Here is a 27,032-nt window from a genome sequence, read left to right as displayed (position 1 = left end):
TAAACTATTAATTACCTTATATTTAATTTATTACTAAAAATATAGCGGTAATTAATATTACTAGGCTAAATCCCATCTAAAAAAAATAAAAATAAATTTAGATAATATTTTGAAAATATATAATAATATAAAATTAATCTTAGGTACTCTAGGCTTAAAATGGTGGAATTAAAATTAGTTAAAATTCATAATTTTGTATGGGATACGGGGTGGGCGGACTACCTGTGGTGGGCGGATCACCTGATAATTACGTTAATAATAGGTATAACTAATGGACTAGCTCGGCTTGCCGACGCCGACAATGATACCCACGTTCCGGTCCCCAAGACCTGTCCACATCAGCACTCTACCTAGGTAGGCTTTCAAATGTTTCAATATCCCATGCTCTCATGAAAAACAAAGACAAGACACAACATTCAAGCAACATATCTTTACGTGAAACGTTACAAAAAAATACCGAATTGGATGGTCCAAACCGGCGATGGCCCGCCAAGTGGGAGATGTCAGGTAGTGCAGGGCCGGCCTTTATGGATGACGATGAAGACTTAATTGAAGACGATTATGATTCATACGACGAATTGTTTACCCAGCACTTTACAGATGATAATCTTTCGCAACTTGACGGGACAAAAATTGCGTCTCCTCCGCAAGCAAGGGCTAATTTTCCAGTGAGAAATGTGAAGAGTCCACAGAAACCGGCAAGCAGCACCAGACGCTTTTCTTCAAAACCTAAACCTTCTTCTGGCCATGGATCATTGAGCCCCAGTTCGACGGGAAAAGAAGCCTTACCCTGGGCACAACGATATCCTCCTCTCAGTTTGGGGGAACTAGCCGTCCACAAGGGGAAGGTTCGCGACGTAGAGCAATGGCTGAACGGTGCGTTCGCCGGAAAAGCTGGAAGAGTACGTCAGCTATAAGCTTCCCCTCGTGCTTGAATGAATCAGAATATAAACGTTGCCGTCTTCTTTTCGTCTTTCCTGGCTCCCGGTTGCTGACAAGCTAGGGTCTACTCGTTCTCAAAGGACCGGCTGGTAGTGGGAAAACCACTACAATATCCTTACTCTCACGGTCTCTGAACTTCGATATTTTGGAATGGAAAGCTCCTCCTGTTTCCACGTACACTGCTAAGGATTACGTCTCGCTTGGTGCCCAATTTGATGGGTTCCTCAGCCGAGGTCACGGGTTTGGCAGTCTAGATTTGGATGGCCATGATGAGTCGCAGACCTTAATTGAAGGGAATATCTACGCCCCGCGGCGTATCATTCTCATTGAGGAATTTCCGACGTTATCGGGTCAGAGTGCCGCAGTTCTTGCCGCTTTCCGACTGTCTATACTGCGCTATATCTCCATGAATGCGTCGCCTAGCAAGAATGATTATAGTGGGACGTCCGGAGTACCACCTATCGTCATGATTGTGTCCGAAATATTTTCGAACTCCGAGTCGTCGTTCGACAATTTGACGGTTCACCGATTACTTGGTCGCGATATTTACAATCATCCGAGTACGACTATTATCGAATTCAACAGCATTGCGCCCACATTCATGAATAAAGCTCTGGATTTGGTACTGAAAAAAAGCGTTCGTCAGCCTACAGGTAATCAAGCTGCCACGCAGTCTATTATCGAAGACCTCTCTAAGTTAGGGGACATTCGAAATGCAATCGCGTCTTTAGAGTTCCTCTGTTGCGGTAGCGGCAATAAAAGCTACTGGAGCGATCCAACCGCCAAATCCAAGCGTATATCTCGAGCCCGCAAGAATCTTTCTACCGGTAATAGTGGGGTGCCGGAAGTCATGGCGCAAAGAGAAGCCAGTTTAGGGTTGTTCCATGCAGTCGGGAAAATAATTTACAATAAACGAAGCGACACCTCTGATGTCGAGCATCCGCAACTTCCTCCCCCTCCAGATTATCCCCGTCGCCTTGACCGGCGGGGGGTTTCACTAGTGCAAGTAAACGAGTTGTATGATGAAACGGGAACTGACATACAGCCGTTCATTAGTACTCTGCACGAGAACTACGTTCCATCTTGCAATGGGCCTTCATTCACAGAATGCCTGGAGGGTTGCATCGAATGCTTGTCAGACAGTGACTTGTTGTGTGTTGAACGCAAATGGCACAGTAGGTCCCAAGCTGGCCTTGGGCTTGGCTCCGTCAGATGGATGGCTGGCAGTGTTGATCTACTTCGGCAAGAAGAGCTGAGTTATCAAGTAGCTGCACGTGGTCTACTTTTCAATCTCCCAACTCCTGTGAAAAGGCAACTGCGACGTGCAAATGACTCGCACAAAGTCTTCTTTTCGCCGGCCCTTCGACTGGTTCGTCAATTGGAAGATATTCAAAATGATATTAATGCGTGGAAAGACACTCTCGGCTCGACCCTGCCCCAGACTTCTGTCCCGCCAGCCACTCAGCGTCAGCCTGCTTCTAACAAGTTCCCTCGTGAAACGATGAGCAATCCTGGTTGTATTTCTGATAAAAATTCGTTTGCGATTATCGCTATGAAATCGCGCAGCGACCTGATACTCTATCAATTACCCTATATGGCAATGATAGTTGGCAAAAGCACGGAATCAGAAAGTCTTCGGCGAATCACCACAATTGGGACTCGGGGTATTGATATCAGCTCACAACAGGATGACTATGTCTCTGGTGCCTCTCTTCAAGAATATGATGCTTTCCGAATTTCTAAGAATGGGGAGCCAGGCGGGCCTTTGGGACAACAGACACCCCTGTTCTCTCAAACGAATGATGGGCGGCTCATTCTCAGTGATGATGATATTGAGGATGACCCGACATAATGATTCTCTATCTGGTGATGCTATATCCTTTGTCCGATTACGGGTCCTTCATGAGTGAAAATGCACATCCTATTCTCAGATCAAGTATTCTAAGTATGTAAAGTATGCAGTGGAGAAATGTACGCCGACTAGATGGCTGTCATGGTCGACAGGACTCCCCCTAACAGGAAAATATTTTGGAGCTCTACGTTCAAGGGCCTTGAGCACTGTCAAAATTATCAGAAACCCTAATTCTGTGCCAACCTGATGATAAAGACCCAGCCATAAATAATGATACTCCCCAGATCCCCTCTAACTACAAAGGGGCGGAGGCAAGGGTCTCCATATAGACCAAGTGGCTAGATATCAAACCTCTTTAAAGGTTCTCTGTTTATTGACGAGGATAACTAGGCAGAACTATACAGGTCAGTATCACGATCTCCGGGTAGATGTCAATACTTGGCGCGATTGACGAAAACATGTGACTAATCAACCTCGGCTCTGATATCCTCCGCGACTATAACCAAACTCACCTGTTTGATATATAACATTTATCATTTCGCAGCAGGGAAATGGCCATGATACCAGAGGCGCAAGCCTCAAGTTCTCGAATTAATACTGAAGCACGTTTAAAAAACAATGTCCACCAGCTTAAATTCCGCCCTAGCCGTTCTGACTCCAGTCCGACATTGCTTTCACCAAGAGCTGAAGGCGCCACAGAGAACATAGGTGGGCGAGAGAGGGGTGCTGATTTTGTAATTCGAAGGGTGTCTGGCATTGCAGCTGCAGCAATCCAATCTACCCTCGCTCATGGGGCGAGTATTATTCTAATGGTCTCCTTGATTTTCGGAGGTTGCTGTGCGAATGTGGGTGGATAGATGACACTTTTACGCTAAGCTATTTCACTAATGCTCCAATGAAGGTATTTGCTCTTGAAGCAATAATCAAGTGAGTTCAGATCGCCTGTCTTAGTAAACGGAAACATGGCTAACTCGCTGCAGGGACCAACCAAGTTCAGGTACATCGTCGAACTGCCCTTAGATGATCCATTCTGACTGTTTGTTTCCAGGGCCGATGATAACATTTGCCCAGTTTATTCTAACGGCTATTTTTATGTTACCAAGCTTCTTCTCCCCATCAGCAGGCTTGCGGTCGAGCTTCCTAAGTCGGCGCTCAATACCGTTAAGGTCATGGTTCATTTACACGGCCTTCTTCATCTCGGTGAATCTTTTGAACAATTGGGCTTTTGCATATCGCATATCGGTGCCTCTGCATATTATTCTAAGATCTGGAGGCCCAGTTGCCTCCATCGCTGTTGGTTATCTATACGCTGGTAAAAGATACTCCGGGGGGCAAATTCTTTCAGTCGCGCTGCTTACTTTCGGAGTCATCACTTCTGCAATAGCAGATGCGCAGGCGAAAGGACAAGCTATCGGCGTTGGGGCTAGCAGAAGCTCTAGTCTTGACACTCTTACCGGCTTTGCTATTCTCGCGTTAGCTATGCTTCTCTCTGCATTCCAGGGGATCTACGCAGATCGCCTTTATGAAACATTCGGACGGAGCCATTGGAAAGAGGCTCTGTTCTATTCTCATATGCTATCTCTACCGTTGTTCCTCCCAGCTTTTCCACGGCTCGTATCACAATGGCGTGCCTTGAAATCATCGCCTTCGCTGATGTATCAGATTACAACCATTCCCGAAACCTCGAGCGCATTGTTTACCTCTGGCGGAACAACCGGCTCGGGTGACTCATGTTCGGTGTCCATGAGCACTCCGGGCAAAGCTTTTCTCCAGCTGCTCTCAACTTGCTCTAAGTATGACGCTGTCAAGTCTATCTTGACTATTGTCCCGACACAAGTCTTCTATCTACTTTTGAACGCCTTGACGCAATACTGGTGCATACGTGGAGTGCACCTTCTCTCAGCAAAATCATCATCTTTGACTGTTACTATGATCCTAAACGTTCGGAAGCTTGTTTCGCTCTTGTTATCCATACATCTTTTCGGAAATGCGCTTTCGCATGGTGTGCTCGCCGGGGCTGTACTTGTGTTTGTGGGCGGAGGCATATATGGCTTTGAAGGTGCACGATTGAGGAAGGCGGCCTCAAAAAAGGACTAATTGAAGCGCACATCATTTATGCATTCCCACCACTCGAAACTTTCGATTCGGTTAAGGCGAGATATATCTTGAACAGTGCACTCCATGTGTATGTAAATATACAAATGAAACTATGACATATCTTTCCATGCGTTCTAATCCGAAGACGAGCATTTGCCACCTCAGATGAACTATAGTTATAATACAGAATGGAACGTCTTAACCATATGCAGTATCTTCCGGGGTGAGGTCAAGCGTTCGGGTAGTGGAACAGTGGGCGAAAATGGTAAGCTTATAGGACTTCACCTACAATTTTCGCCGCAGCCTTGTACGTTTCTAGCAACCTCTCGCACTTCTCCCTTTCGGCTTTGATACCATCATCCTCATAAAGAAGTTCGGCGAAAAACTCTTCCCTGTAGAGCTCGCTGACGAGTCGATTTTGCACAACGTCTTTGCTGTGGTTGACAAGAAGGTGCATAATGGCCTTTGGAACCTGATCGGCAATCGTCTCTCTGACAATAGTAAAGTACGAGGAAATCAAACGGCGGATCAGCTCAGTCTCCACGAGCTCTCGGTCCGAAATTGCTGGCTCGGACTCGTCCTTTAACTGATCAAGTTCAGGTGTGTCACTATTAGTACACATATACAACGAAGTGTGGACACTTACGAAGGAGCTCGCATCGTTGTACTCGGGCACGGGAGTATATTCCTCTGTTTTTGACACCGGAGAGAGCGTCTCTGGTCGTCGTACGTTTGAGCTTACGTTCGCGTCGTGGACTAACTGCCTGGCTTGGTTCTGCCCTGGGACAACTGATGTAGTGGCCTGAAGCTGGGCGCCATCTTTGCCGAAGAAGTAATTCAAAAATGAATCGCGCGTGGTATTCGCGCCTCCAAAAGCGGGCTGGGGGTTTGAATGCGTCCCGTTCAAGGTCGCTGTAATTCCATTTTCTTGCGACTTGCCAAAATGAGGGGACATGCTTCGAGATCCCTTACTGGATTGAGTCCTGATGGGGAGATGTTTGGGCTCTGTCTGCTCCTCTTCATCTTCAGGATAAGCTGATGAATTTCCGTTCGAACCACCCAGTTCCCTAATCCGCCTCTTCTCACGCCTGCGCCGGTCTTCCGTGAGCGCAGCCTTCCTTTCTTGTTCCTGTTTGCTTTGGATTATAGATGACATCGCGGCGGCTGCACCAAGAAAGTTCGGATGGTTCGTGTTAATATAGGCCCTCTGAATGGATATCAACGACTCAACGTAAGACGAGCAAGGACCCAGTCTTTCGCGCAAGAGGTCCGACACAACTTCAATTAGTTTTGCTTGAAGACGTGGGAAGCGTAGCAACTCTTGGGAGCCACAGGTATGGCATATCTTGATAAGTTCCTCATAAACCAGCTCGACGCATCGCTGGCTGGGAGGCTCAAGCAGTTTGATCTGAGGTTTCACGAGGAGATCAAAAGCAAGTTCTGGGACAAAGAGACTTGGGCGCGGCCCCGTTGAGTTTCGGATAGCCGTCCTTATATCAGACACCGAAAGATTTTGAGTAGGATCAATCGTGTCGAGAGAGTTGCCGAAGACAGAATTGAAGATGTAATATATTCTAGCGCCACCACATAGCTCTTTCGTGGATATCTCTGAGGATGTTCCGTCGATTGAGGATATAAAGGACGAAGCAAATCGTGTCATCAACTGCAATATAAGAGAACCCCGATGTTCTTTACCGCTGAATTGCTTGTTGCCGTAGCTGGCTAGCTCCTGCTGCGTTTGACCCATGAGTGTGTTGAGACGGGCTTTGATATCTGGTAAGCGTTCCCTTATATGAGACATTAACGTTGAATTCAGTGTTTTGGCAAGAAATTGGGTGCCGCATCTATTAGCCATGTTTCGATACGCCGGGTGGTGTCGGAAAAAATCGAGTTCAGCTTGAAGGGCCTCGGAAAGAGATTTGCCAGATTGAATATCTTGCTGAGATCTGTTAACCACTCCAATGAAGCCGAGTTTGAGCGGATATACCCGGCCAGACAGGATGTCCATGGCATTTGTCCCGTGATCCATGAGGTCCAACTTGGTCAGAACGCCAATCGTTCTTCGTCCCATGGGATCAACCTGACGAGCAAGCTTCAGCGACTCAGAGTTAACCAAATCAACATTCGCCGGCGAAACAGCCAGTATTATACTATTCGGCTTCGCAATATATTCGAGTATTAAAGCGCGTGTTTGCTTTTCGATATCCGACGGCTGATCTCCAATCGGCACTTTAGTCAACCCTGGCAGATCAACCATGGTGAGGTTCAGCACATGAGGTGAGAATATCTTGAGATTGATCGGCTGCCGATTGATGCCCTTGTTATTTCCGGCTATTCTTGCGGTCTCCGCCTCAATCTCCTGCTTCACGGCAGCGAAATCATCAAACTTCCGACCAGGGTGATGATGGAACTCTGCCCACTCATTTTGCCCGGCCACACTGGCAGCTGTATGGGGGACGTGAATCTCATCGCCCTCTGGTTTGTCATGCCGCTCGCTAGGGATATTTATAAGTTGCAAGATCAACGGCCTCCGAGTCACAATCCCACTTCCTCGGGGAAGAAAGTCTCTGCCAACTATGTTTTCCAATACAGATGATTTTCCGGATGACTGGGAGCCGACAACGACCTGGAAGAGAGGTCGACATTAAACTTCTCAACTGCGGCTGCATCCAGGTAACATCTACTTACAATCTGAGGTAGATCAAGGGAGTCGTTTCCAATAGTGTTGAAGACCAAGTCTTGCAGCTTATTGACTGTCACCAACAAATTCTCCCCTAGGGCGGCCATTGTCCTCAACCCGTTTTCCTGTGGTTTCAAATAGTGATGCAGAACCCCGGTGCTCGGCGCGCCGGAGGAAATGAAGCTGAATCAAGGATCACGATCACACAATGATGTTAGAGACACAGCACTGTGGCGGTAATACAGTAGAGCATTGGTTGTATGCCTTGTGTATGTGGATAGTTCTGTAGCGCGGTTGGGACTAGGATTATTACCGTAGGTTTTCAGTCTCCGGGCAGGGTTTGGTTGCTTCAACATTATTGCCCCATGCAGTCACCCCTAAGTCACGTGCCTTGATTAAGCTTATATCATATAACCTTGTACCGTTCTACATTGAGACAGAGTACTCCATATTACTCTACAAGTGGTTATGTTATTACTACTGCTGTCTGTTATTTTAGTATCAATGCCTGTATGGAAGACACCGTCTTGCCTGCATAAACAAAAATATACACTGTTCAAGGTTGCATAAAAAATGCCACCTTTTTGCCTGTATTCTGTTTTTAGACTACACATTGTATAATTCAATTTGTATTGTATATATACGCAAAGTTGAGCATGGCCATTATTCATAGTAACATGTAAGTGCTCATATATTACTAGCTAGTTTTAGTCGTGGTTTTTATTATTCAATAGGAAGTATGTTACAGACAATAGGCTCCAGCATGGAAATTTACACAGGTAACTTAATCATGTGCTATCCAGTGTGTGTGTAGGAGGGGAAAGTTTTGGCAAGAGTTAGATAGGTAAATAACTCACATATGGTTTCACTGCAAATATATCCATGGATAATTTGAACCACAGTACATTGATTGCACATTTATTCAGCATTCCACTAGATAACCATATTCAGAGAAGCCTTGAAATGACCTCGCACTTTGATAAATTAGCAGACCTAGAATATAGTGCATGTACTCTATATATTGTTCACCTATGTACTAGTATAAGGGTCTAAGTGGCAAAAAACACTACAGGATAAGTTGCCTAGTATATAATGATATACCCAAGTGCGCGGCAACATTTTGAAGCTACATAAACACACGAACAAGCTAGAAGCCTTCCGCTAACAAAGACGCCCTTTTACTCCTTGATTTGGACATAGTTTGCGGGGAACAGTCCCGTCTTGCCATGGTATTCCCCGAGCCACCAATCATCGTCGGGAAACTCCTGATGAAAAACAAAATAATCAGTTGTACTGCCCATATTGATACCAAGAGTGTTGAAAAAGGAAGACTGGTCAGGGTTTTGACTTACAATGTTAATGATCTCACCACCTTCAGGGAAACTGAGTTCATTATCCTCGGCAGCCTCATAATCATAAAGAGCCTTCGCAGTAGGTTTCACGTGGGATTCTAATGCTGGCGCAGGATCAGCGATGGCGTCAGGCGCATGGACGTCGGTAGTCAAAGAATCATGTTTGGGCCTAATTTGATGGCCGTTTTCAATAACCTCAACGTAGTTGCTCGGGAAAAGTCCCCTTTCCCCGTGTGCGTTTAGACCAAGCCACCAATCCTTGTCAACCATCTCAATTTCTGTCACAAATTCACCTTCTCTCAGGTCAACCTCATTGTCCTCTGCCTTCTCGTAGTCATATTGTACCAGAGCCCGTATCTCGCTGACGCCAGTCTCACCGACAGGAGAAGCCTCAGGCGATGCAAAGTCTGCGCCTTGAGCATCAGGAGTTTGGTCCTTGCCAATTACGCCATCTCCCCGCAGGCTTTCGACCTGTTTGGCGGTAGCAGGCGGTATTTGTGATTCGTTATGATCGGTAGCTTCCTTCGCAACTGGCATCGCAACTCGAATCGGCGAACTCTCACCTTCGGAAAGATCAGGTGCCGGCGCTTCATCAGAGCTCTGAGTCTGGAGAACAGGTGGTTGGGAGGGCTTTGGCTCTTGCGGAATATCAAGCACATTGTCTGCTAGATCGGCAGCGCCAGGAACAGACCTCGCTGTTTCAACAAAGCCGGGCGCTTCCCTTGGTGGCTCTTGCGTTAATTGATCTCGAATAGTACTAGCATTTTCCTGGGGCATTGCGGGCTCTGGGGTTGACCTGTCGATCGTAACAGAGTCTGTGGCCTCCGCGTGCCTATCTTCGGTGGGTCTCCCGGTGTGTGTGGTTTGAACGGGTGCCCAAGATTTTCCACTATAAGAGCTCTTCCACTCGCTCCCACCATTATGATGGTTTTCGTCGTTGGCCACGGGGAGGTTGAATGATGGCGTAGCAGCTCCAGGGGCAGGTTCCTGGTCGCGCTCTTTCGCCTTCTTTTCAGCCCATAGTTGTGCAGGTGTCTTACCCCCTTGGTCCGCAAAGGTTCGACTAGCACTCCCTATAGGGGCTGCGGGCGTTACGCTGGACGCACTGTTCCCGGGAAGAGGGGGCTTTGTGCCTGTGAAGGTCGAGCTTCCGCCAAACCAATTGGAGACCTTGGGCTTGGGCAAGGATGTAAGACGGCTTGACTCATTGGAATTGAAATCCTTGGGACTGGAAGGCCCTTCAGATTGTGCGTGACTCTCCTCCGAATTCACCACAGTATGATCTGTCTTCTGGGCTCTCGCGCGAATAGCAGCAATGTCGACTTTGCCAACTGGTTCATAAGCACCTCTAACGGGCTCTGGTCGGTCGTCCCTTACGTTACCAGCCTCACGTGCCTGCCTTCTTATAGCCGCGATATCCACTTTGCCGATTGGCTGATACCCACCTTTCACGACACCTTCAGGACGATGATCCGCCGTGGCACCAGGGCCCACGGCTGGCTCGGCCTGCGTCCTAGACTTGAGCTCCTGTATGTTGACGCGAGTAGGTTGGTAAGCTGGCTGTACTTTCTCTAAGTTAGTTCGAGTCACAGGAGGAGCATCGGGGCCCCATCCATCGTCATCATTTGGCTTTGCCCTCACTGGCAATGGGACGGTACCGGTCACGCCTGCACTGATGCCTCCAGTCCGAAGAGGGGTGAAAACCGGCTTGCTGGAAACTGGAGGTTTTGGGACAGAGGCATTCGGCCGCTCGGGAGCATGTGTATATTTTGCGCCTGACGCATCGCCAACCTTCTGGATGATGCCCTCTACCGTCAAGTCGGCTTCTGAGCGAGCAGTTATTTGAACGTGGTAGCCCTAAAACACCATTGTCAGCGGGTACTGCGCGATTTTATCTCCGGTCGTCAAAGTACGCCAAGAAACTAACATGTAAAACCTTGGAGACTGTCGACAAGTGGCTAGTGAAGTACCCCTTTGTACGCTCGGGTACACCTTCCCCACACCACGCGATGAGGACACATTTAGGTAGGCTCGTGTTGGCGTCAACAACCTTCACGAAAGCGAATTGGATTTTCCCCTCGGAAAACTCATCTAAAAGATCCGCCAACTCTCCCTCTGTAAAGGCGGTTAGGGGCCACGACGATGCTGATCTCCGGCGCGCGGGGTTATAGCATACCTCCCGTATCCTGAACTTTGAGAACACTTTCTTTGTTGCCAGCGTCTTGTTGGAATGCGCTGACCAGTGGCGTTGAAACAGAGAACAATGCCCATTTGGCAACTGCTGGGGAACCCCGCGCGGACTCTGAGATCGAGGAGTCGACCACAGACTGATAGCTTTTCGATATCGAGGGGCCATTGGCCGATAGATTGAGCGAGGCCATGGTGATAAGTTAGGCCCTGACTTCGGCGAGAGGCAAAATTGCAGGAAAATGTTGAAAGGAATTGATGACAGTCGGTTAGACCTGTACTAGAGAGAAATTCAGCCGCCGTCGTCGAAATATAGAGCAAAGCTGAATCCAGGAAGATGGAGTGTTCCCTTTCTCCACCTTCCTTTCAGGTGAAATGACGGAATCGAGCTAAGATTTAAAAGTCATACCAGTTATGGGTGGGTAAGGGTGTTGTTCAACTGAGGGCGAGAGTGTTTGGTTGCGCAATGAGACGTTGCTTCCCTGACACAAGGGACGCCTAAATAGATCGAAGTACGTACGTCACTTAGGCAGTAAAGTAAATACAGGTACTAATTGTATGTACCTGCTGCGTGCACCGTATTATTTACCGGAGCTCGGGGAAACCGCTGCCGCTGCTGAAAGATCATTATTATTCTTGATCAAGGATGTTAGTTACTGACTCACTGCAATATTACTAACTACTAGCTCAGGGCTGCCAGATCCAACATCAGGGTGGATTCCTTCATCTAGTGCCGTGAGGTAGCGAAGTTCTATGGCTATTACAGAGCCTTTGGCGTCACTGTGTCAAGTGTGTTACTCCCACGAACATACAACATTGAACTTGTCCCTTAAAAGCTGATTGATTGTAACCCTACACTGCAGTTTTATACCTAGCTCAGGTCAAAATTAACCATTGAAAAGCATCGTTTGGTCTCTGGTACTGTGCTGAAATGTGCTGAGGTCTTGCAATCCTAACAGAAACACAAGCAATCTTACCTTACTGAGCAACTGGTAACATGGAAGAAAATCAGCCTGACGAGCCGAATCTGAACGGAGAAACGAGGGATGTTCTACCGAGAGATAGGCAATTGAAGACACCTACTTACGACTATGCATTCGAAAAGTCTATGAGCCATGCGGAAGCTAAACTGTTTTATCAAAACCATTCCAGTACTCCGGCTAGTAGCCAGGATGTCGGGACCAATCCTATTCACTTTTCGGTTTCTAGCCAACATGGGCATCCTTCATTATCCGATGAGGTTCATTATGCTAGTGATATTCTGGGGGCTTCTCGTGGCGTGATGAACTTGAGTTCTGACAGCGACACGGTGACCTCAGAGTTGAATACCATATGTCGCAAGATTCGGGGCTTACTGGAGCTGAGATCAAAATACATCAACTTATCTCTACAAACGCTCAAAGACAACCCCAATAATCGTTCAGATTGGACGATATATCCGCCTCCGCCAGAACCAGCCTGGGGCGAAGACAAAGAAACTGCCAGGATCAACGATGATTCTCATCCGGCCCAAAGAAGGAGAAAAATGGGCGAAAATATCGGTGAAGACTTTCACTTAGATGAGTGCATGCCACTCCCAGGAGAGTCTGATTGGGACTTTAAATTGGATGAGGGCAGCGTTTACCAGGTTTACAAAAGTTCCGGTACTCCTGAGCAAGGGGAGCCCGTGGTCAAAATACCGTCTTTGAGAGACTTCTACATGGATCTTGATGCGGTCACTGATGTCTCAACGGACGGGCCAGCAAAGAGCTTTTCATTCAAGCGCCTTTCGTACCTGGAAGGGAAATTTCAGCTCTATTCACTGCTGAACGAGTATCAAGAGATAGCGGATAGCAAGAAAGTGCCTCACAGGGATTTTTATAATGTGCGAAAAGTTGACACTCATGTTCATCACTCAGCTTGCATGAATCAGAAACATTTACTCCGCTTCATCAAAAGCAAGATGAAGAAGTCCCCAGATGAAGTTGTTCTTTTCAGGGATGGTAAGCATCTAACACTCAAAGAGGTTTTCGAGAGCATCAACCTTACGGCCTATGATTTGAGCATTGATACTCTTGACATGCATGCAAGTTGCTCATCCATGTTTCTTGCTATGGTCCATTGTGGCTAATTAGTTTAGGCACATACGGATTCGTTTCACCGGTTTGACAAATTCAACCTTAAATACAACCCAGTTGGGGAGTCTCGCTTACGAGAGATCTTCTTGAAAACCGATAATTACATAAAGGGGCGCTATCTAGCTGAGATAACTAAAGAAGTTATCTCTGATCTTGAATCAAGCAAATATCAGATGGTCGAATGGCGCATCTCTATATACGGAAGGTCGCTCCAAGAATGGGACAAACTCGCCGCCTGGGTGGTAGACAACAAATTGTTCTCTCCAAATGTTCGTTGGCTTGTCCAGGTTCCTCGATTATATGATGTCTACAAATCGAGTGGTATGATGGAAAACTTCGAGCAGGTGATTACGAACGTCTTTCAGCCGCTGTTCGAAGTTACGAAGGATCCGAGTAGTCACCCTAAATTGCATATTTTCTTGCAACGTGTGGTCGGCTTTGATAGTGTTGACGATGAGAGCAAGGCCGAGCGTCGCCTGTATAGGAAATATCCCATACCCAAAGAGTGGAACACGAAACAGAACCCACCATACACTTACTGGATCTATTTCATGTTCGCCAACATGGCTTCCCTCAATATTTGGCGACAGCGGCGTGGTTTCAACACGTTCGTCTTAAGACCACACTGTGGAGAGGCGGGAGACCCCGACCATCTTGCTGTTGGCTTTCTTTGTTGCCATAGCATCAGTCATGGTATCTTACTCCGGAAGGTCCCCTTGCTGCAGTATTTGTTCTATCTTGATCAAATAGGCATTGCAATGTCTCCCCTCAGCAACAACGCGTTATTCCTGACGTATGACAAAAATCCATGTGCTCATTTCTTCAAAAGAGGCTTGAATGTGTCATTATCCACAGATGATCCGCTACAGTTTGCGTTCACAAAAGAACCATTGATTGAGGAATACTCTGTAGCAGCGCAAATTTACAAATTCAGCGCGGTGGATATGTGTGAGCTAGCTAAGCATTCAGTCGAGCAGTGCGGCTTCGAACTCCCGTTGAAGGCAAGGTGGCTCGGCTCGAACTGTTCTTTGGCTGGGGTTGCGGGCAACAATGTTGCCAAGAGTAACGTGCCTGATATCCGAGAAGCATTCCGACACGAAACACTGATTGGGGAGTTGGCATTGTAAGTTTTCACTTCCTCGCACTTGGCCCCTTGTTGTGCTTGAGGGGAGACCCCATCTTGTGACGTTAAATGAGACAGGCCTAGCTAATCGAGTAACCCATCGCATAGAATTGAGCGGTACTCCGCACAGGCTAATGAGGCTGGCTTGACACCTATAGCTGGTTTTTATCCATCTTCGTCGTCTCTGGATAAACCGTGTCCTACGGCTCAGAGTGGGTCTTGATTTTATGGTCGACTTGCCAAAACATGTACGTAGTGACTTTCCCCGGGAAACAGCCCTGCCTAGACGGTCGAATACGCCTATGAATTTATCTATCTACTCGAATATTTCCTCATCTAAAAATACCCCTCCGTCTTTTTCAATATGTCCTATCGCTCAATATGACGATAACGCGATAAGCCGCTGGGCTCTTCGCAGTCGCATTGTGTATCAGATGAATCAAGCGGGTTATACTATGACAACGCAATGGATTCAATCCCCACGGCTTGGGCAGAGGACTTGCTAGAGCAGAGAATAGTCCCCGATGTTGTGCGCGAAAGTGCTCGCCGCGGCAATGTCGCAGGGGCGGGCTGTTGCCGGTTGATCATGGGCGAAAGCGGATGATTCAAATAACCTATTCAAAATGACTTACCGTGGAAGATGAAAGGAGGTTTTCTTCAAGGAATTGACCGTTAATATGTAAGGATTGTACTTGAGCACTAAGAAACTCTAGGAGCAACAGTCGTTGCAAATAACTTGGCCCCTATGGCGCTGTATGTATAAATGATCCGTCATCGGAGTTTGTAATTCTTGCTTCGTACTAGTCTTCACGTCAGACTGCCCAACTCCCTTTGCGTTCACGGAACCCCCATGGATCACGGTCACGCCCTGCATTCAACACCTGGGGTTGTTGACGTGCCCACTCTTGTATATACAACCGTAGAGCGGTCCACCTCATACACACATCGTTCACTACGCCGTTGCCAGATAAGTCATGCATGCCCACATGACCCTTGGCGTCCACAATTGAGTCATCCGCCCTGAGCGCTGCTACTGACACGCCCGAAACCTTACTTAATTCGTAGTCGTAGTAACGGGCAATGCTGGGGTATCCTAACGACAAATAATCGTAAATTTGCGTAACGAAAGCATCATTGAATTCCTCTTTCGTGTATTCGTTATGGTAGGGGTCGTTCTTCGGGCTCTGCACAGCGAGTTGTGGGTTTTGAGGAAGGGGACCTTCAGCCTCGGACGATTCATCTAATAGGTCTGTGGTGTCCTCCATGTCATGTCTTGGGGTAATCAAGCCCGTTAATAGAATTGCCGTACCATGCGTACTATCTTGGTCAAATTTGCATGTCCCATTCCAGAGACCGCCAAGGTTATAGTGAGCAGAGGAACGTGGGCTAGCACTCCAAAGGCCCGACAGCGATGAGGGGTTAGACCGACTCTCAGAGACATCGTTTGCGCGTTCACATATTGAGGTTTCAGGAGTCGAGCTCTGTGGGAATGTGAGATCACCTCCAAGCATTGGCGGGCTAGCGAGCTGCCTCATCTGGGTAAAGGGTGAGCTGGTATCCCGTGCTTCGTCTATGTTCGCGACTCTTCCCGCGTTCTTGAAAGACCGACGAGCCGCAAGTGGGGAACGGGCTCCCCTGGTCGTAAGATAATGACGCCTATTCATACTGGCCTCCTCTTTATGTCTGCGCAGATGTTCAAGTTCCGAAGGAAGATCTGCAGATGAGGCGCGCCTACTTGTCCTGTACTCGAATGAGGCATCGCGTATATCGATGCTCTCATCGTACGAGGCTTCTTCCTCGTCTCTGTCAATCGCAAAGTGATCTACCGGCTGGTAGACCTGGTCATTGGGAAACGCTGCCAGGGCTTGCTCCTTTATTTGAGTCTCCGTTGGATGGGGTGAAAATGGGAGGATGTATTCTAGGAAAGAGGTTCCTGGGCTGTTTGGAGGGCGATCATCGTCTTCAGGGAGTGTTCCACGTCTTTCAACAGGCGATGGAATTCGTATGTGCGGTAGCTTCGATTCAGTGGATTCCTCGCTGCCACTAGAGGGGATTGCAGGCAAATCGGGAACACGAAACGAGTGCCTTCTTGTTTCCTGACGTCGGAGAAGGTTGGAATATGAGAAACGGGACTCTTGTACTGCATCATGGTCTAGTCTCAAACTTTCAGGCGCCGTTTCGTCGTCCCGCAGGCCTTTTGTTTTCAACCCTAGTAGGCCATCGGGGTTTGTTGCAAGTTTCCCGGGTCGAAATGAGTGTTTAGCAGTCTCCATTAGCTGCGGTGTATATTTCTTTGCAATCCGCTGCTGTTCACGTCCATGTATATAGGCAGGTCGTGCTGTGTATGCCGTCAACGTTGAGGTATTATTTGTATCATGGTTTCTCGGTGAACCGAGGGCCCTGCCGGTTTGCCATAAGGGCGGCTGTGACCCAAAACCAGGGCCCTGATTTATGGATGTACTAGGGTCTATCTCAAATGCATATGTGCCTGTCTGTGTGGGATGCAAATGGTGGGAAGATTCATTGTTTTGACGTTTCTTGGAGCTGCGCGACGATGTCTCTATTGGCTCAGGTAGGAACCTTCGTGGTTTCCTGGGAGTTTTTCCGGCAGTTTGAAGCATAGTTGGGCTTCGTATTGTCGAGCTTATGTAGATCTATGTATATGGTTAGCGATATTACTTTGTAACACAGGCTGCTATGGTTCTCTCTTTCCGCAGCGCAACAATAACACCGGCCACGGGTCCGATGGACGGGCATTTTATCCGATGATGGACATATTCAGTGATTGTGTGGCATACCTTGCGTGAGGCGGTCGCGTGTGAAGTAACCAAGTACAACTGAGCCTTAGGGCGGGATTAGTATATAGTGGTAGGGCCAGAGGCTGACGGGCAGTGTATGTATAATGAGTATGAGATATGGTGAATGTTTGCCCGTGGATGGAATCATAGCATAAATCAATTCCTGGTATTTGAGGTTGTCGTGACAAGTTAACAGGAGTAATCTGGTGGCCGTATGCGGTTTATCTATTCCTGCGTTGTAGCCTGTTATCTTGCATACGTAGACTGTTGGGCGGACCCCAGACGGTCAAGCTAGTGGAGGGCTGAGTGGCGTGAATACAACACGTGCCTTTCTTAGAACAAGTAGTTAAAATTTTTATTATATTTCTTATTATGAAAAGAAATTAAGTGTCAGGGAATACGGCCAGCGCGGACTGATGTTAGCCAATAGATCTGCTATAATAATATAGTGTGACTGGTTGTTATATTAGAAACTAGAGTCACAGGTTAATCTGCTTAAATTATATTAGAAATATCATGCTAGCTTAGGAAAATATTATAATTATATTACTAGTTTAAAATATTAAATAAATAATTTAATAAAAACTATATATTTTAAAAACTATTTTTAAAATAAAATAATTTTAGTTATTTTTATTATTTTTAAAAATTAAGCTATTTTATTTTTTAATATTTATTTAATTTTTTATATAAGCTTTTTAAGTATAAGACTTATACCCTTTACTTTTATATATGAAATATTTTTAGGTCCCACTAGTTTAAAATAGATTAGCAGGCTTTATTTAATAATAATGAACCTTAAGTATAAAAAGTTTAAAAACATTTACTTTTATTATAGGTACTTAGACTTTTTAAGTATAATAGGTTATTATAACCTGCTTTATCCTTGCTTAGGAGTTGAAGTATATAAAAAAGTAATTATTATATCATGAATAAGCTTAATATATTAAAAGCTTTAAGGGAATTAAAATTAATTATATAACATTATTTAAAGGTAAGAAATTATCCTTGTAAAGTTATTTAACCTTGATAAATATATATTTATATATTAATAACCTTAATAGAGCTAATAAATATAATAAAGTTATATTTACAGGCATATATCTTAAAGGCCCTGTATTTAATTAATTTAAGCTATAAATGCAGGATTTTTAGGAGTATAAAGCAAGAGATTAAAAGTTAATAATTAAGAATATTTCTGAAAGTTATAAAATATTTAAAGTATAAATTCTTGGAGTATTTAGTAGTTTAAACCTTAAATAAACTACTTAAGGTAAAATAAATATATTATATCAAGGTAAATAATTTACTAGTAAATATATTATAAAGTTTTACTAAATAACCTTAGATTTTACCTGGAATAAGTTGGCCCTTATATTAAAATATTATAAAAAACTTAAAAGCAAGACTAAGGACTAGTAAGCTATGCTTAACAGAAGGGATAGCAAGGGAAAAAAAAATTAAAAAATACTTTAAATATAAAAAGATTAGGTATATTAAGAAATATTATTAAGTAAAGTATTAAGATTATAAACTAGCTATTTATGATTTTAAAATATATATTATTTACATAATAACTAAACCTGACTGCCTGAATATTATAAAGGAGAAAATCCTTAAAATATTATTAAATAATAATAAATAATAAATACAATTTGTAAGTAAACTAATCCAAAAAACTAGCTAAGTATAAATTAAGGTTTAGTAAAATATAAAAATCTTAAGAAAATTAATAAATAAATACTTAAAAGTGTTAATAATAACGCGCGTGGGATTAAGAAAAAGACAAATTAATAAATAAAAAAGCTAATACTATTAGTAATAATAAGTTGAAGAAACAGGCAGGATGCTGCATGGGGTTTAAAAAAAGGCTAAGTATAATATTAAGTAAATATAAATTATTTAAGAATAAGCCTTTCAAAAAATAAAAAAAATTGCTTATAAACAAGTAATCAAAATCCTTTTGAATTTTAAAAAAATAGTTTTATACACCTTTAATAGTTTAAACTAGTATTAAAATAGTTATAAGTTATTATAAAACTTAAAAAATATAAATATAAACTCTTTATAATTAAGAATAATATATCACTTATTATTATAGTATAATTAAATAAAAGGCATGTAAAAGTCTTACTAGACTTAGGATGCTTTAAGTAATTTATCAGTAAAGAATTTATTAAAATATACTAGTTAGTAATAAAGCTTATAAAAAATTAAAAAAAATTAAAAATTAAAAAATGTTAATTTATTAAGAACCTAGGGTTGTGACTAATAATACACTAATAAAAATAAAAAGTATATTAAAAATATTATATTTAAAGTTATGCTAACCACACCTTTGAAAATTTTATAATATAGTTATTAACGTAATTCCCGGGCGATCCGTACTTCCCGACTGATCCGGAGTTTCCCCAACAAACTCAACGCGTATATTACCTTTAAGTTCGAACAACCACCATGCCACGAAAAGCGCGTAAAACAACTCGAAACTTGGTTAAGTAAAAGGGCAGAATCTAACACACGATATAAGATCTAAAAAATAAAAAATTTCAAAAAGTCGCGCCCGCAGCGCGTGTATATAATATTCCTCCGAATACTCTTCGCGGAAGACTTTAGGGTTAACAATTTTAATAAGAACTCTATAACCACCAGCATAGGCTATCCCTACACCAGGAAGAAGTATTAATTACATAAATTATATTACTTAATATCCGCGGAGCGGCCCCTAAGCCCTGCAGAGTACGCGAAATGGCATAAATAATCCTGGATGCTTCCTTAACGCCATATCCGCCCACTAGAAAGAACTGGGTAACAGAGTTTACCAAGAGATGTCCTAAAGTTAAATCTAGGTTTGCTTAAAAGATTAATCGCCAAAGAGCATTATGTGAAGACCCTGAAGTAATTGGCCCATGGTTTGCTGAGCTAGAGCGTGTTAAAGTTCAGTACGGTATACATAAAAAAGACATCTATAACTTTGATAAAACCGGGTTTGCTATGGGCCTAATTGCAACAACAAAGGTAATATCTCGAGCGGAAATGCCTGGGAAACCATGGCTTATATAGCCAGGTAATCAGGAATGGGTTACAACTATTAAATGTGTCAATTCTAGGGGCTTCTTGATTCCCTCGACCATTATCTTTAAAGGAAAGCGCCATGTTGAAGGATGGTTTGAGGAATTATCTCTTCCTGCATCATGAAGAATTGAAGTTAGTGATAATGAATAAATAACAGATGTAATAGGCCTTTGCTGGCTTATAAATTGCTTTATTCCTGCTGTACAGGCGCGGAGAAGGGGGGGGTTCTTTTTGCTAGTTCTGGACGGCCACGGAAGCCACCTAACCCCTGCCTTTAACTTTGCTTGCAAGCAGAATAATATTATACCTATCTGCATGCCTCCTTACTTATCTTACCTTTTACAACCTCTTAATATTGGTTATTTTGGTCCTTTAAAAAGAGCTTATAATGGGATTATTAAGCAAAAAGGGCGCCTGGGATATAATATTATTAACAAGCTGGATTTCTTAAAGGCCTATCCAGAAGCCCACGAAAAGGTCTTTACTAAGAAGAATATTTAAAGCAGATTTAGGGCAACTAGGCTAGTTCCTTATTTGCCCGCTGCAGTACTTAATAAGCTATAGCTAAAGTTATTAACGCCTATCCCCCCTCCTAGCAGAGGTAGGGATTTAATCCCTTTCTTGTAGCTTTGTACGCCTCACACGGTTTAACAAGTTAAATAAAAAGCTTCCTTTATTAAAAGGCTTCTTAAAAATAGCTTTATTAGCCCCTTAACCCCCTTTAAGCAAGCGCTAGATTAATTTATAAAGGGGTATAAATTAGCTATTTATAACGCAACTCTCCTAGCCCAGGAAAACAAGGATCTCCGCTTATTTATGGTAGATAACATGCAAAAAAAGGGATATTCTAGGCGCTAAATAACACCTATAAATGGCCTTTTAGTTTAAAAGGCGCGCGACCTTATTTTGTTAAGAAATAATAAATTTTAAGCAGGAGGGGGGGGGTCATACCCTAGTGCTTTTCCAGCTTCGGGGTAACCTAAGCGCGCCCCATTAAGGTATATAAGATACAGAATATAAGGTTATAAAAGAACAAGTTATCGCGCTTTTAATAGTGTTTAGTATAATTAATTTAAATAGGGATTTATTAAGCTATAAGAGGTTGAAATTATCGAGCATATAAAAACTCCGGATCGGTCGGGAAGTACGGATCGCCCGGGAATTACGTTAGGATAACATGGCTTACCTAATAAACCCTAAATAATAACTAGATAATTAACAGGGTGCTAGTTAATAGCATTTAATTAAAAATAAAAAAAGTATATTAATAAATAATATAAATTTAAGTTACTAAAGAAGCATTAGGAAAAGCTCTAGGAAAGTAAAAGAATAACAATAATAAAAATTAATATATAACTTAGGGTTAATAAAAAAAAATATAATAAAAGGCTATATAATCAAAGCTAAGAAAAAAATATAAAAAGAAATTTACTAAAATACTTAAAAAACTTTAAAAAAAAATACCATAAATATATTAAATTATTTATAAAACCTAACTATTTATTACTATAATATAATAACTACTACAAAGCTATAATACCCCTAATACCTAGAGAAAAGTTACCACAGGTATAGTAATACTAAAAATTATTAGTAAAGCTATAAGTAAAAACAAAGTTTATTTATAGGTTTAAAAAGGCAGGATATATTTATAAGTTAAAGTTATAAATATTCTTAAGGCCTATAATAATACCAAAAAAGATAAAAAAGGCGTATGAGTAAGAAATAAATAATTAGTTATTAATTATTACCTTTTTAATAAAATAATGATTAATAATACTAACCAAGCACCTTATAAAAAATAAAAAGGGACCTTTTATAGGAAGCTATAATTTTAATAGTTTTTATTATTTAATAAGGTTATTATAATATATAAGTACATGTTAGAAATTTTTATAAGATAATATTTTTTTAAAATATAAAATTATATAAATAAGTTATTATATCTATAAAACTAAAGTAACTCCTGGTTAAATCTACTAGGTATATGATTTATATACTAGGAAAGTTTATAAATAAAATTATTATTATTTATTTTAATAATATTATGATTTAGTTAAAGATTAAAAAGGAATATAATGCCTATGTAAAAAGGGTTATGCAGGTATTAAAAAAGCAGAAATTATATTAAGTATTAAAAAGTATATATTTAATATAAATAAAATTAAATGCCTGGGTATAAAATATACACTAGAAAATAAAAAATTAAGTAAAAAATAATAAAAAAATCCTAGATTACTTAATATTAATAAATAAGAGAAAAGTTAAAAAATTCCTAGAATTTTTAAAATATATATAAAAATACCTATTTATTTATATATATAACGCATGACCACTTACTAAACTATTACAAAATAATAATTTTTTTATATAGGGATATAAGCAAGAAAAAGTAATATAATATATTTAAAATAAGGTTAGGAAAGTACCTATATTATAGCCTTATAACTTAAAATTATAATATTATATCATAATAAATATATATAAAAAAGCCATAGGAATAGTCCTAGAATAAATAAATAAAAATAAAAAGTTATAACTAGTTATGTTTTTTATAGTAAATGATAAATACTAAATAAAGATATAATACTTATGATTAAAAAGTATTAATATTTATAAAAACTTAATATACTTTATAATAATAAAAGAACTTAATGAATAATAGATTAAATAAGCTTAATAACTTTTATAATATAAATTTTGGATTAAGTATATTAAAAAATATTACTATAAATATATTAAGTTAAAGGCTGGTTTATATAATCAAAGTTAAAAATTTTAAAATAAATATTTTTAGATTTAACTAGGATGCCAAGCTAGCTACTATATATATAATCAATAATTATAAGTTTATAATATAATTCAAGAAGAAGTAATAAAGAAATAAATAAATTCTAAGAAAAATTAAAGATTTTTTTTTTAAAAAAGTAAAAAAAATACTCTGATAAAATAAATTAATCATAATATTAGAAAACATGGTTTAAAAAGTAATTAAGTTATATTATAACCTATTGTTTAAAAAATACGAAGGAATTGATAAGATAATAAAAAAGATTTAATAAGTATACTTCTTTTTATAAATATATTAACAGGTTTAAGACTATATTATAAAGTATAATAAATCTAATTAAATATACTATTTTAACACCAGCTATACAGGAAAATATAAATACTAAATATTTTTATAAGATTTTAGGAAAGTATTATTATTAATTTTATTATAAGGCTATTACTATTTAAGTATTTTATTATAGGACTTACCTATACTAACACAGTTATTAAACTAGCTATAAAAAATCATACTGTGGAGAAACTAGCGCTACTAATATGATAAGAAGTATTTATATAAACTATACTATTAAAATAATTCATATTTAATAAAAATAAGCTATTTATATCTAAGTTCTAGGAAATGATTATAGAAGCATGTAAAATAAGCTAAGATATATTAACTATTAATTATTAATAAATAAATAAATAAATAAATAAATAAATAAAAAGGATAATATAATTAATTCAATCAATAACATTTATAATACTATCTTAATTAAAATTAAGATAATTATGTTAAAACACTACTAGTAATATAATTTATCATTAATAATATAAAAAATGCTATAATAAATATCTTGCCTTATTATATAAACTTAGGAAAAAATCTAAGGATAATATAAATATTATTATTAATTAAAGGAAGTTAAAATTAGCTTTAATACAAGTTAAGCACTTAAATATATTATATAAATTACTTGCATATCTTTAATACAAGTTAAGCACTTAAATATATTATATAAATTACTTGCATATCTTTAATACAAGTTAAGCACTTAAATATATTATATAAATTACTTACATAAGATATTAAATAGGCTAAGAAGAATTAAATTTTATTATAATAAAAAAATATAAGGACATGCTATTTTTAGAAAAGGGAAAGAGAATTTATCTTCTATAAAAAGTAAGAAAAAAGAAAAAATTAATATTAAAAGTAGATAATCAAGTAACAAACTTAATATAATAAAATATAGGCTATTCAAAATTAAGAATAAAACTTATTAATAATAATTATTATTTATTATTTATTATTATTAATATAAATATAAATATACCTAATGTTTCATGTTTTATTACTTAAACTAATACTAAATCCATAAAATAATTATAATAAAGTAATCAACATTAACAAGGAGTATAAAGTTAAATAAATTTAAAACTAATAAATATATATAAATTAGATTTAATATTTTATTCATTATAAGAGTTACTAAAAAATAATTTATAAAAACCAGTTAGGTATCTTAACTGCCTTAGAATATTTAGGAATTTTAGCAAGGAGATAACAAAAAAAGCTATTTAGTAAAGGTAAGGAAAATGCCTTAGTAGCCTAATTCTTATTTAAAAAAAAAGTCTGTGTAAAAAGCCCCTATTATTTATTATAATAGCTAACTAGCTTTATACTAATAACGTTTTAATTTCTTTTTTATTTTCACTCCTTAAGCTTTTTAAGTTTAGTAATCTTCTTATAATTATAAGTAATAAAGTTACCTGCATGCTACTTTAGTAATTACTTTTATTTTTAAAAATAAATTAATTTATTAAGTAATTAATTTTTATTTTCCTTAATTTTATTTTAAGCTGTAACTAACTTTTGCTACTTACTATTTAAGAATATTAAGTTAAAATTAAACTATTTATAATTCCTAGCATAAATATATTTGCTATAATAACTATTAGGATTAAATTTAATACAGGACTTTTATAAATAAGCATATTAAGTATAAGAAAATACTGTTATGAAACTATTATTGGTAATTTATTTATAAAGGGTCTTCATTATGCTAAAAAAAGCTACCATGCTAAAAAAATTTAATAATAGCCTATAAAAAATATTTAGGTATTAAATAAAACTTATAAAAGTTATATTACTTAAAACTTTTTAGAAATAAAAAACTTAAAAAAAATTATCAAAAAACATGGCCAGCATAAACTAATATTAGTGTAACAGCCTAGGATATAGAGCCAGGTACAAAGCAGAATACCAAGGGAAAAGGGGGTGAAACAATGGTTAATCCCTAGGTTATCTATTATAAAGACCTACTCTTGGCTAACTAAGCTATGCTAAGGGTTAGCCTTAAATATATATATATATATATATATAGGGAAATTAGCTATGATATTACTATATTTTTTTTATATTATTAAGCCTTTTTTACTATATAAGGCTAATAATTCTGCTTATTCCTAAAAATATTACCCTTAATTTATAAATGGTGTTAAGGATTCTATATTTGGTTTTTCTATATCTTTTAATAGCTTTATTTTACTTTTTTTATACTTTATAACTTTATGCTTAAGATTAAGGTATTTATTATAGCTTTTATTTACAGGGAATTTATTTTAGTATTACTTTATTAGTGTTTAAGTCCTGTATTAAAGTTATTTAAATAGTGTTATGCGTTATTATTTTAGCTATAAGTAACATAATAGGATAATTTAGATGTGATTTAGCTAGAAATAATTATTATATTAATTAGATTATATTAAGGTTTAAGACTTTTATTATTAGGGTAATGGTTTTTATGTAAATAGTTAAATATAAAGTAATAAATTTCTACCTATAATATTTTTTTATTTTTTTTTTTCAAAATTCTTTTTAATATAGATATTTTTTACTTTTTTAAGTACCTAAACTTTCTTAAACTTTTTGGCTTACTTAACACTATCCTTTTCCCTTTAAAATGCCTGTAAAATATAAATATAAGACTGTTGAAATTCTTGTTATCCTGAAACTTTACTGGTGCCTGTGTTATTTTTATACTACAGTAGTAGCTATAAACCCTAATAACCCTTTTAAACCTTTTGAGATTTATTATATTTTAAATGCTGTTTTATTAGCACTCTGCAAGCAGTGTTCTAAGTAAAATAATGGTTATAAGTTAGTAAGTACCCCTTTTTTGGTATTTTTTAGGTACTAACACATAAGGTTTAGGCGCGTGCTATAATAGTTAAAAATACTATGGATTTTTTTATTTTACTATACTAGTTATGAATGTTTTGGCCCTGTCCGGAGGGTGAGGAGGCCAAGGAGGATAATATTAAATAAAATAATAAAAATTATGCTCGCGGTTTATGAAGTAGTATATTACCTTATGAAAGCTTTTAAATTAATTAAAAAGGCTTACCGCAAGGAGTTTAGTCTAGTAGTAAAGGCTAAAAAAATCTAGGAAAGAATATTATATAATATTATAAAAAACACTATTATATTATGCCCTTTTCTTTACTACCAGGCCCCCGAATCATAAACTTATTATTAAATTAAAATAATTTTTATATTTTTAAGATTTATCTCTAGCTTAATAAAGGGGATAATAAGTTTAATTAATAGACCATGGCAAAATAGCGCCTTTTTAATAATATTAAGGTTATAATTAGGAATGCCTATAACAAAGAAAAGAAGATTAGGGCTTGTGTAAATACTATTAAGGTATTATAGCATTTATTTTTTTATACTATTTAGGTATTATTTTAGGTTAATAGGCTGTTTTTTTCTGGGTATTATATTCATTATTTTACTAGTAGTAATACCTTATTATCTTGCTTTATTAAAGCTTAAGTTTTACCTTATTTCTGCTTACCTTTTAGCAAGTCTAATTTATTATCTCTTAAATTTTTTTAATATTATTATGTGGTTACCGCGGGGCTTCCCGGTTTTATTTAGGGGTTGTTCCTTTTAGTAAATAATACTTTTTTACTTTTTTTTAATACTTTTCCTTTGAAGGGGGCTTGTAGATGCGTAAGACTTATTATAA

At 39.1% G+C, this 27,032-nt stretch overlaps 6 protein-coding genes across 6 annotated transcripts; 3 read left to right on the top strand and 3 right to left on the bottom strand.

Annotated features, from left to right (window-relative positions):
• Window positions 1-315: 315 nt before the first annotated feature.
• Window positions 316-3,116, top strand: BDW74DRAFT_160574 (putative cell cycle checkpoint protein Rad17). The gene is made up of 2 exons (XM_073725646.1): window positions 316-902; window positions 1,004-3,116. The coding sequence occupies exons 1-2, from the start codon at window positions 390-392 to the stop codon at window positions 2,792-2,794; spliced, it is 2,304 nt and encodes a 767-aa protein (XP_073579739.1). The 5' UTR covers window positions 316-389; the 3' UTR covers window positions 2,795-3,116.
• Window positions 3,117-3,219: 103 nt separating this feature from the next.
• Window positions 3,220-5,027, top strand: BDW74DRAFT_87316 (putative UPD-GlcNAc transporter (Mnn2-2)). The gene is made up of 4 exons (XM_073733953.1): window positions 3,220-3,639; window positions 3,696-3,721; window positions 3,775-3,791; window positions 3,843-5,027. Exons 1-4 carry the CDS (start codon window positions 3,346-3,348, stop codon window positions 4,889-4,891), a joined length of 1,386 nt encoding a protein of 461 aa, XP_073579738.1. The 5' UTR covers window positions 3,220-3,345; the 3' UTR covers window positions 4,892-5,027.
• BDW74DRAFT_87335 (dynamin-related GTPase DNM1) lies at window positions 5,027-7,886 on the bottom strand. The gene is made up of 3 exons (XM_073733954.1): window positions 7,580-7,886; window positions 5,538-7,517; window positions 5,027-5,477 (listed from the first exon to the last, which is right to left on the bottom strand). Exons 1-3 carry the CDS (start codon window positions 7,676-7,678, stop codon window positions 5,163-5,165), a joined length of 2,394 nt encoding a protein of 797 aa, XP_073579737.1. The 5' UTR covers window positions 7,679-7,886; the 3' UTR covers window positions 5,027-5,162.
• An 863-nt stretch (window positions 7,887-8,749) lies between these two features.
• On the bottom strand, window positions 8,750-11,304 carry BDW74DRAFT_170391 (putative actin binding protein; the record flags this gene model as incomplete). The annotated part of the gene is made up of 4 exons (XM_073727166.1): window positions 8,750-8,836; window positions 8,924-10,780; window positions 10,851-11,038; window positions 11,100-11,304. 4 exons carry the CDS (start codon window positions 11,302-11,304, stop codon window positions 8,750-8,752), a joined length of 2,337 nt encoding a protein of 778 aa, XP_073579736.1.
• A 465-nt stretch (window positions 11,305-11,769) lies between these two features.
• BDW74DRAFT_160567 (AMP deaminase) lies at window positions 11,770-15,092 on the top strand. The gene is made up of 3 exons (XM_073725645.1): window positions 11,770-11,899; window positions 11,974-13,175; window positions 13,230-15,092. The coding sequence occupies exons 2-3, from the start codon at window positions 12,108-12,110 to the stop codon at window positions 14,352-14,354; spliced, it is 2,193 nt and encodes a 730-aa protein (XP_073579735.1). The 5' UTR covers window positions 11,770-11,899; window positions 11,974-12,107; the 3' UTR covers window positions 14,355-15,092.
• On the bottom strand, window positions 15,093-17,355 carry BDW74DRAFT_160560 (uncharacterized protein). Its single transcript, XM_073725644.1, has 2 exons — window positions 17,149-17,355; window positions 15,093-17,004 (listed from the first exon to the last, which is right to left on the bottom strand). The coding sequence occupies exon 2, from the start codon at window positions 16,969-16,971 to the stop codon at window positions 15,163-15,165; it is 1,809 nt and encodes a 602-aa protein (XP_073579734.1). The 5' UTR covers window positions 16,972-17,004; window positions 17,149-17,355; the 3' UTR covers window positions 15,093-15,162.
• Between the last annotated feature and the right edge of the window lie 9,677 nt (window positions 17,356-27,032).

The sequence above is a fragment of the Aspergillus multicolor genome (assembly GCF_047715735.1).
Source record: "Aspergillus multicolor strain CBS 133.54 unplaced genomic scaffold BDW74scaffold_33, whole genome shotgun sequence".
NCBI lineage: Eukaryota > Fungi > Ascomycota > Eurotiomycetes > Eurotiales > Aspergillaceae > Aspergillus > Aspergillus multicolor.
The sequence above is the reverse complement of the archived record's forward strand: the minus strand, read 5'-3'. Positions and strand labels throughout refer to the sequence as shown.

Bases quoted from the DNA above. Each gene is read 5' to 3' on its own strand.
- BDW74DRAFT_160574 (XM_073725646.1), top strand. From the start codon at position 390: ATGAAAAACAAAGACAAGACACAACATTCAAGCAACATATCTTTACGT. The intron at 903-1,003 runs GTACGTCAGCTA...CTGACAAGCTAG, and splicing joins TCGCCGGAAAAGCTGGAAGA to GGTCTACTCGTTCTCAAAGG.
- BDW74DRAFT_87316 (XM_073733953.1), top strand. From the start codon at position 3,346: ATGGCCATGATACCAGAGGCGCAAGCCTCAAGTTCTCGAATTAATACT. The intron at 3,640-3,695 runs GTGGGTGGATAG...GCTCCAATGAAG, and splicing joins TCGGAGGTTGCTGTGCGAAT to GTATTTGCTCTTGAAGCAAT.
- BDW74DRAFT_87335 (XM_073733954.1), bottom strand. From the start codon at position 7,678: ATGGCCGCCCTAGGGGAGAATTTGTTGGTGACAGTCAATAAGCTGCAA. The intron at 7,518-7,579 runs GTAAGTAGATGT...CCTCTCTTCCAG, and splicing joins CCCTTGATCTACCTCAGATT to GTCGTTGTCGGCTCCCAGTC. The intron at 5,478-5,537 runs GTAAGTGTCCAC...GAACTTGATCAG, and splicing joins ACAACGATGCGAGCTCCTTC to TTAAAGGACGAGTCCGAGCC.
- BDW74DRAFT_160567 (XM_073725645.1), top strand. From the start codon at position 12,108: ATGGAAGAAAATCAGCCTGACGAGCCGAATCTGAACGGAGAAACGAGG. The intron at 13,176-13,229 runs GCAAGTTGCTCA...TAATTAGTTTAG, and splicing joins TTGATACTCTTGACATGCAT to GCACATACGGATTCGTTTCA.
- BDW74DRAFT_160560 (XM_073725644.1), bottom strand. From the start codon at position 16,971: ATGCTTCAAACTGCCGGAAAAACTCCCAGGAAACCACGAAGGTTCCTA.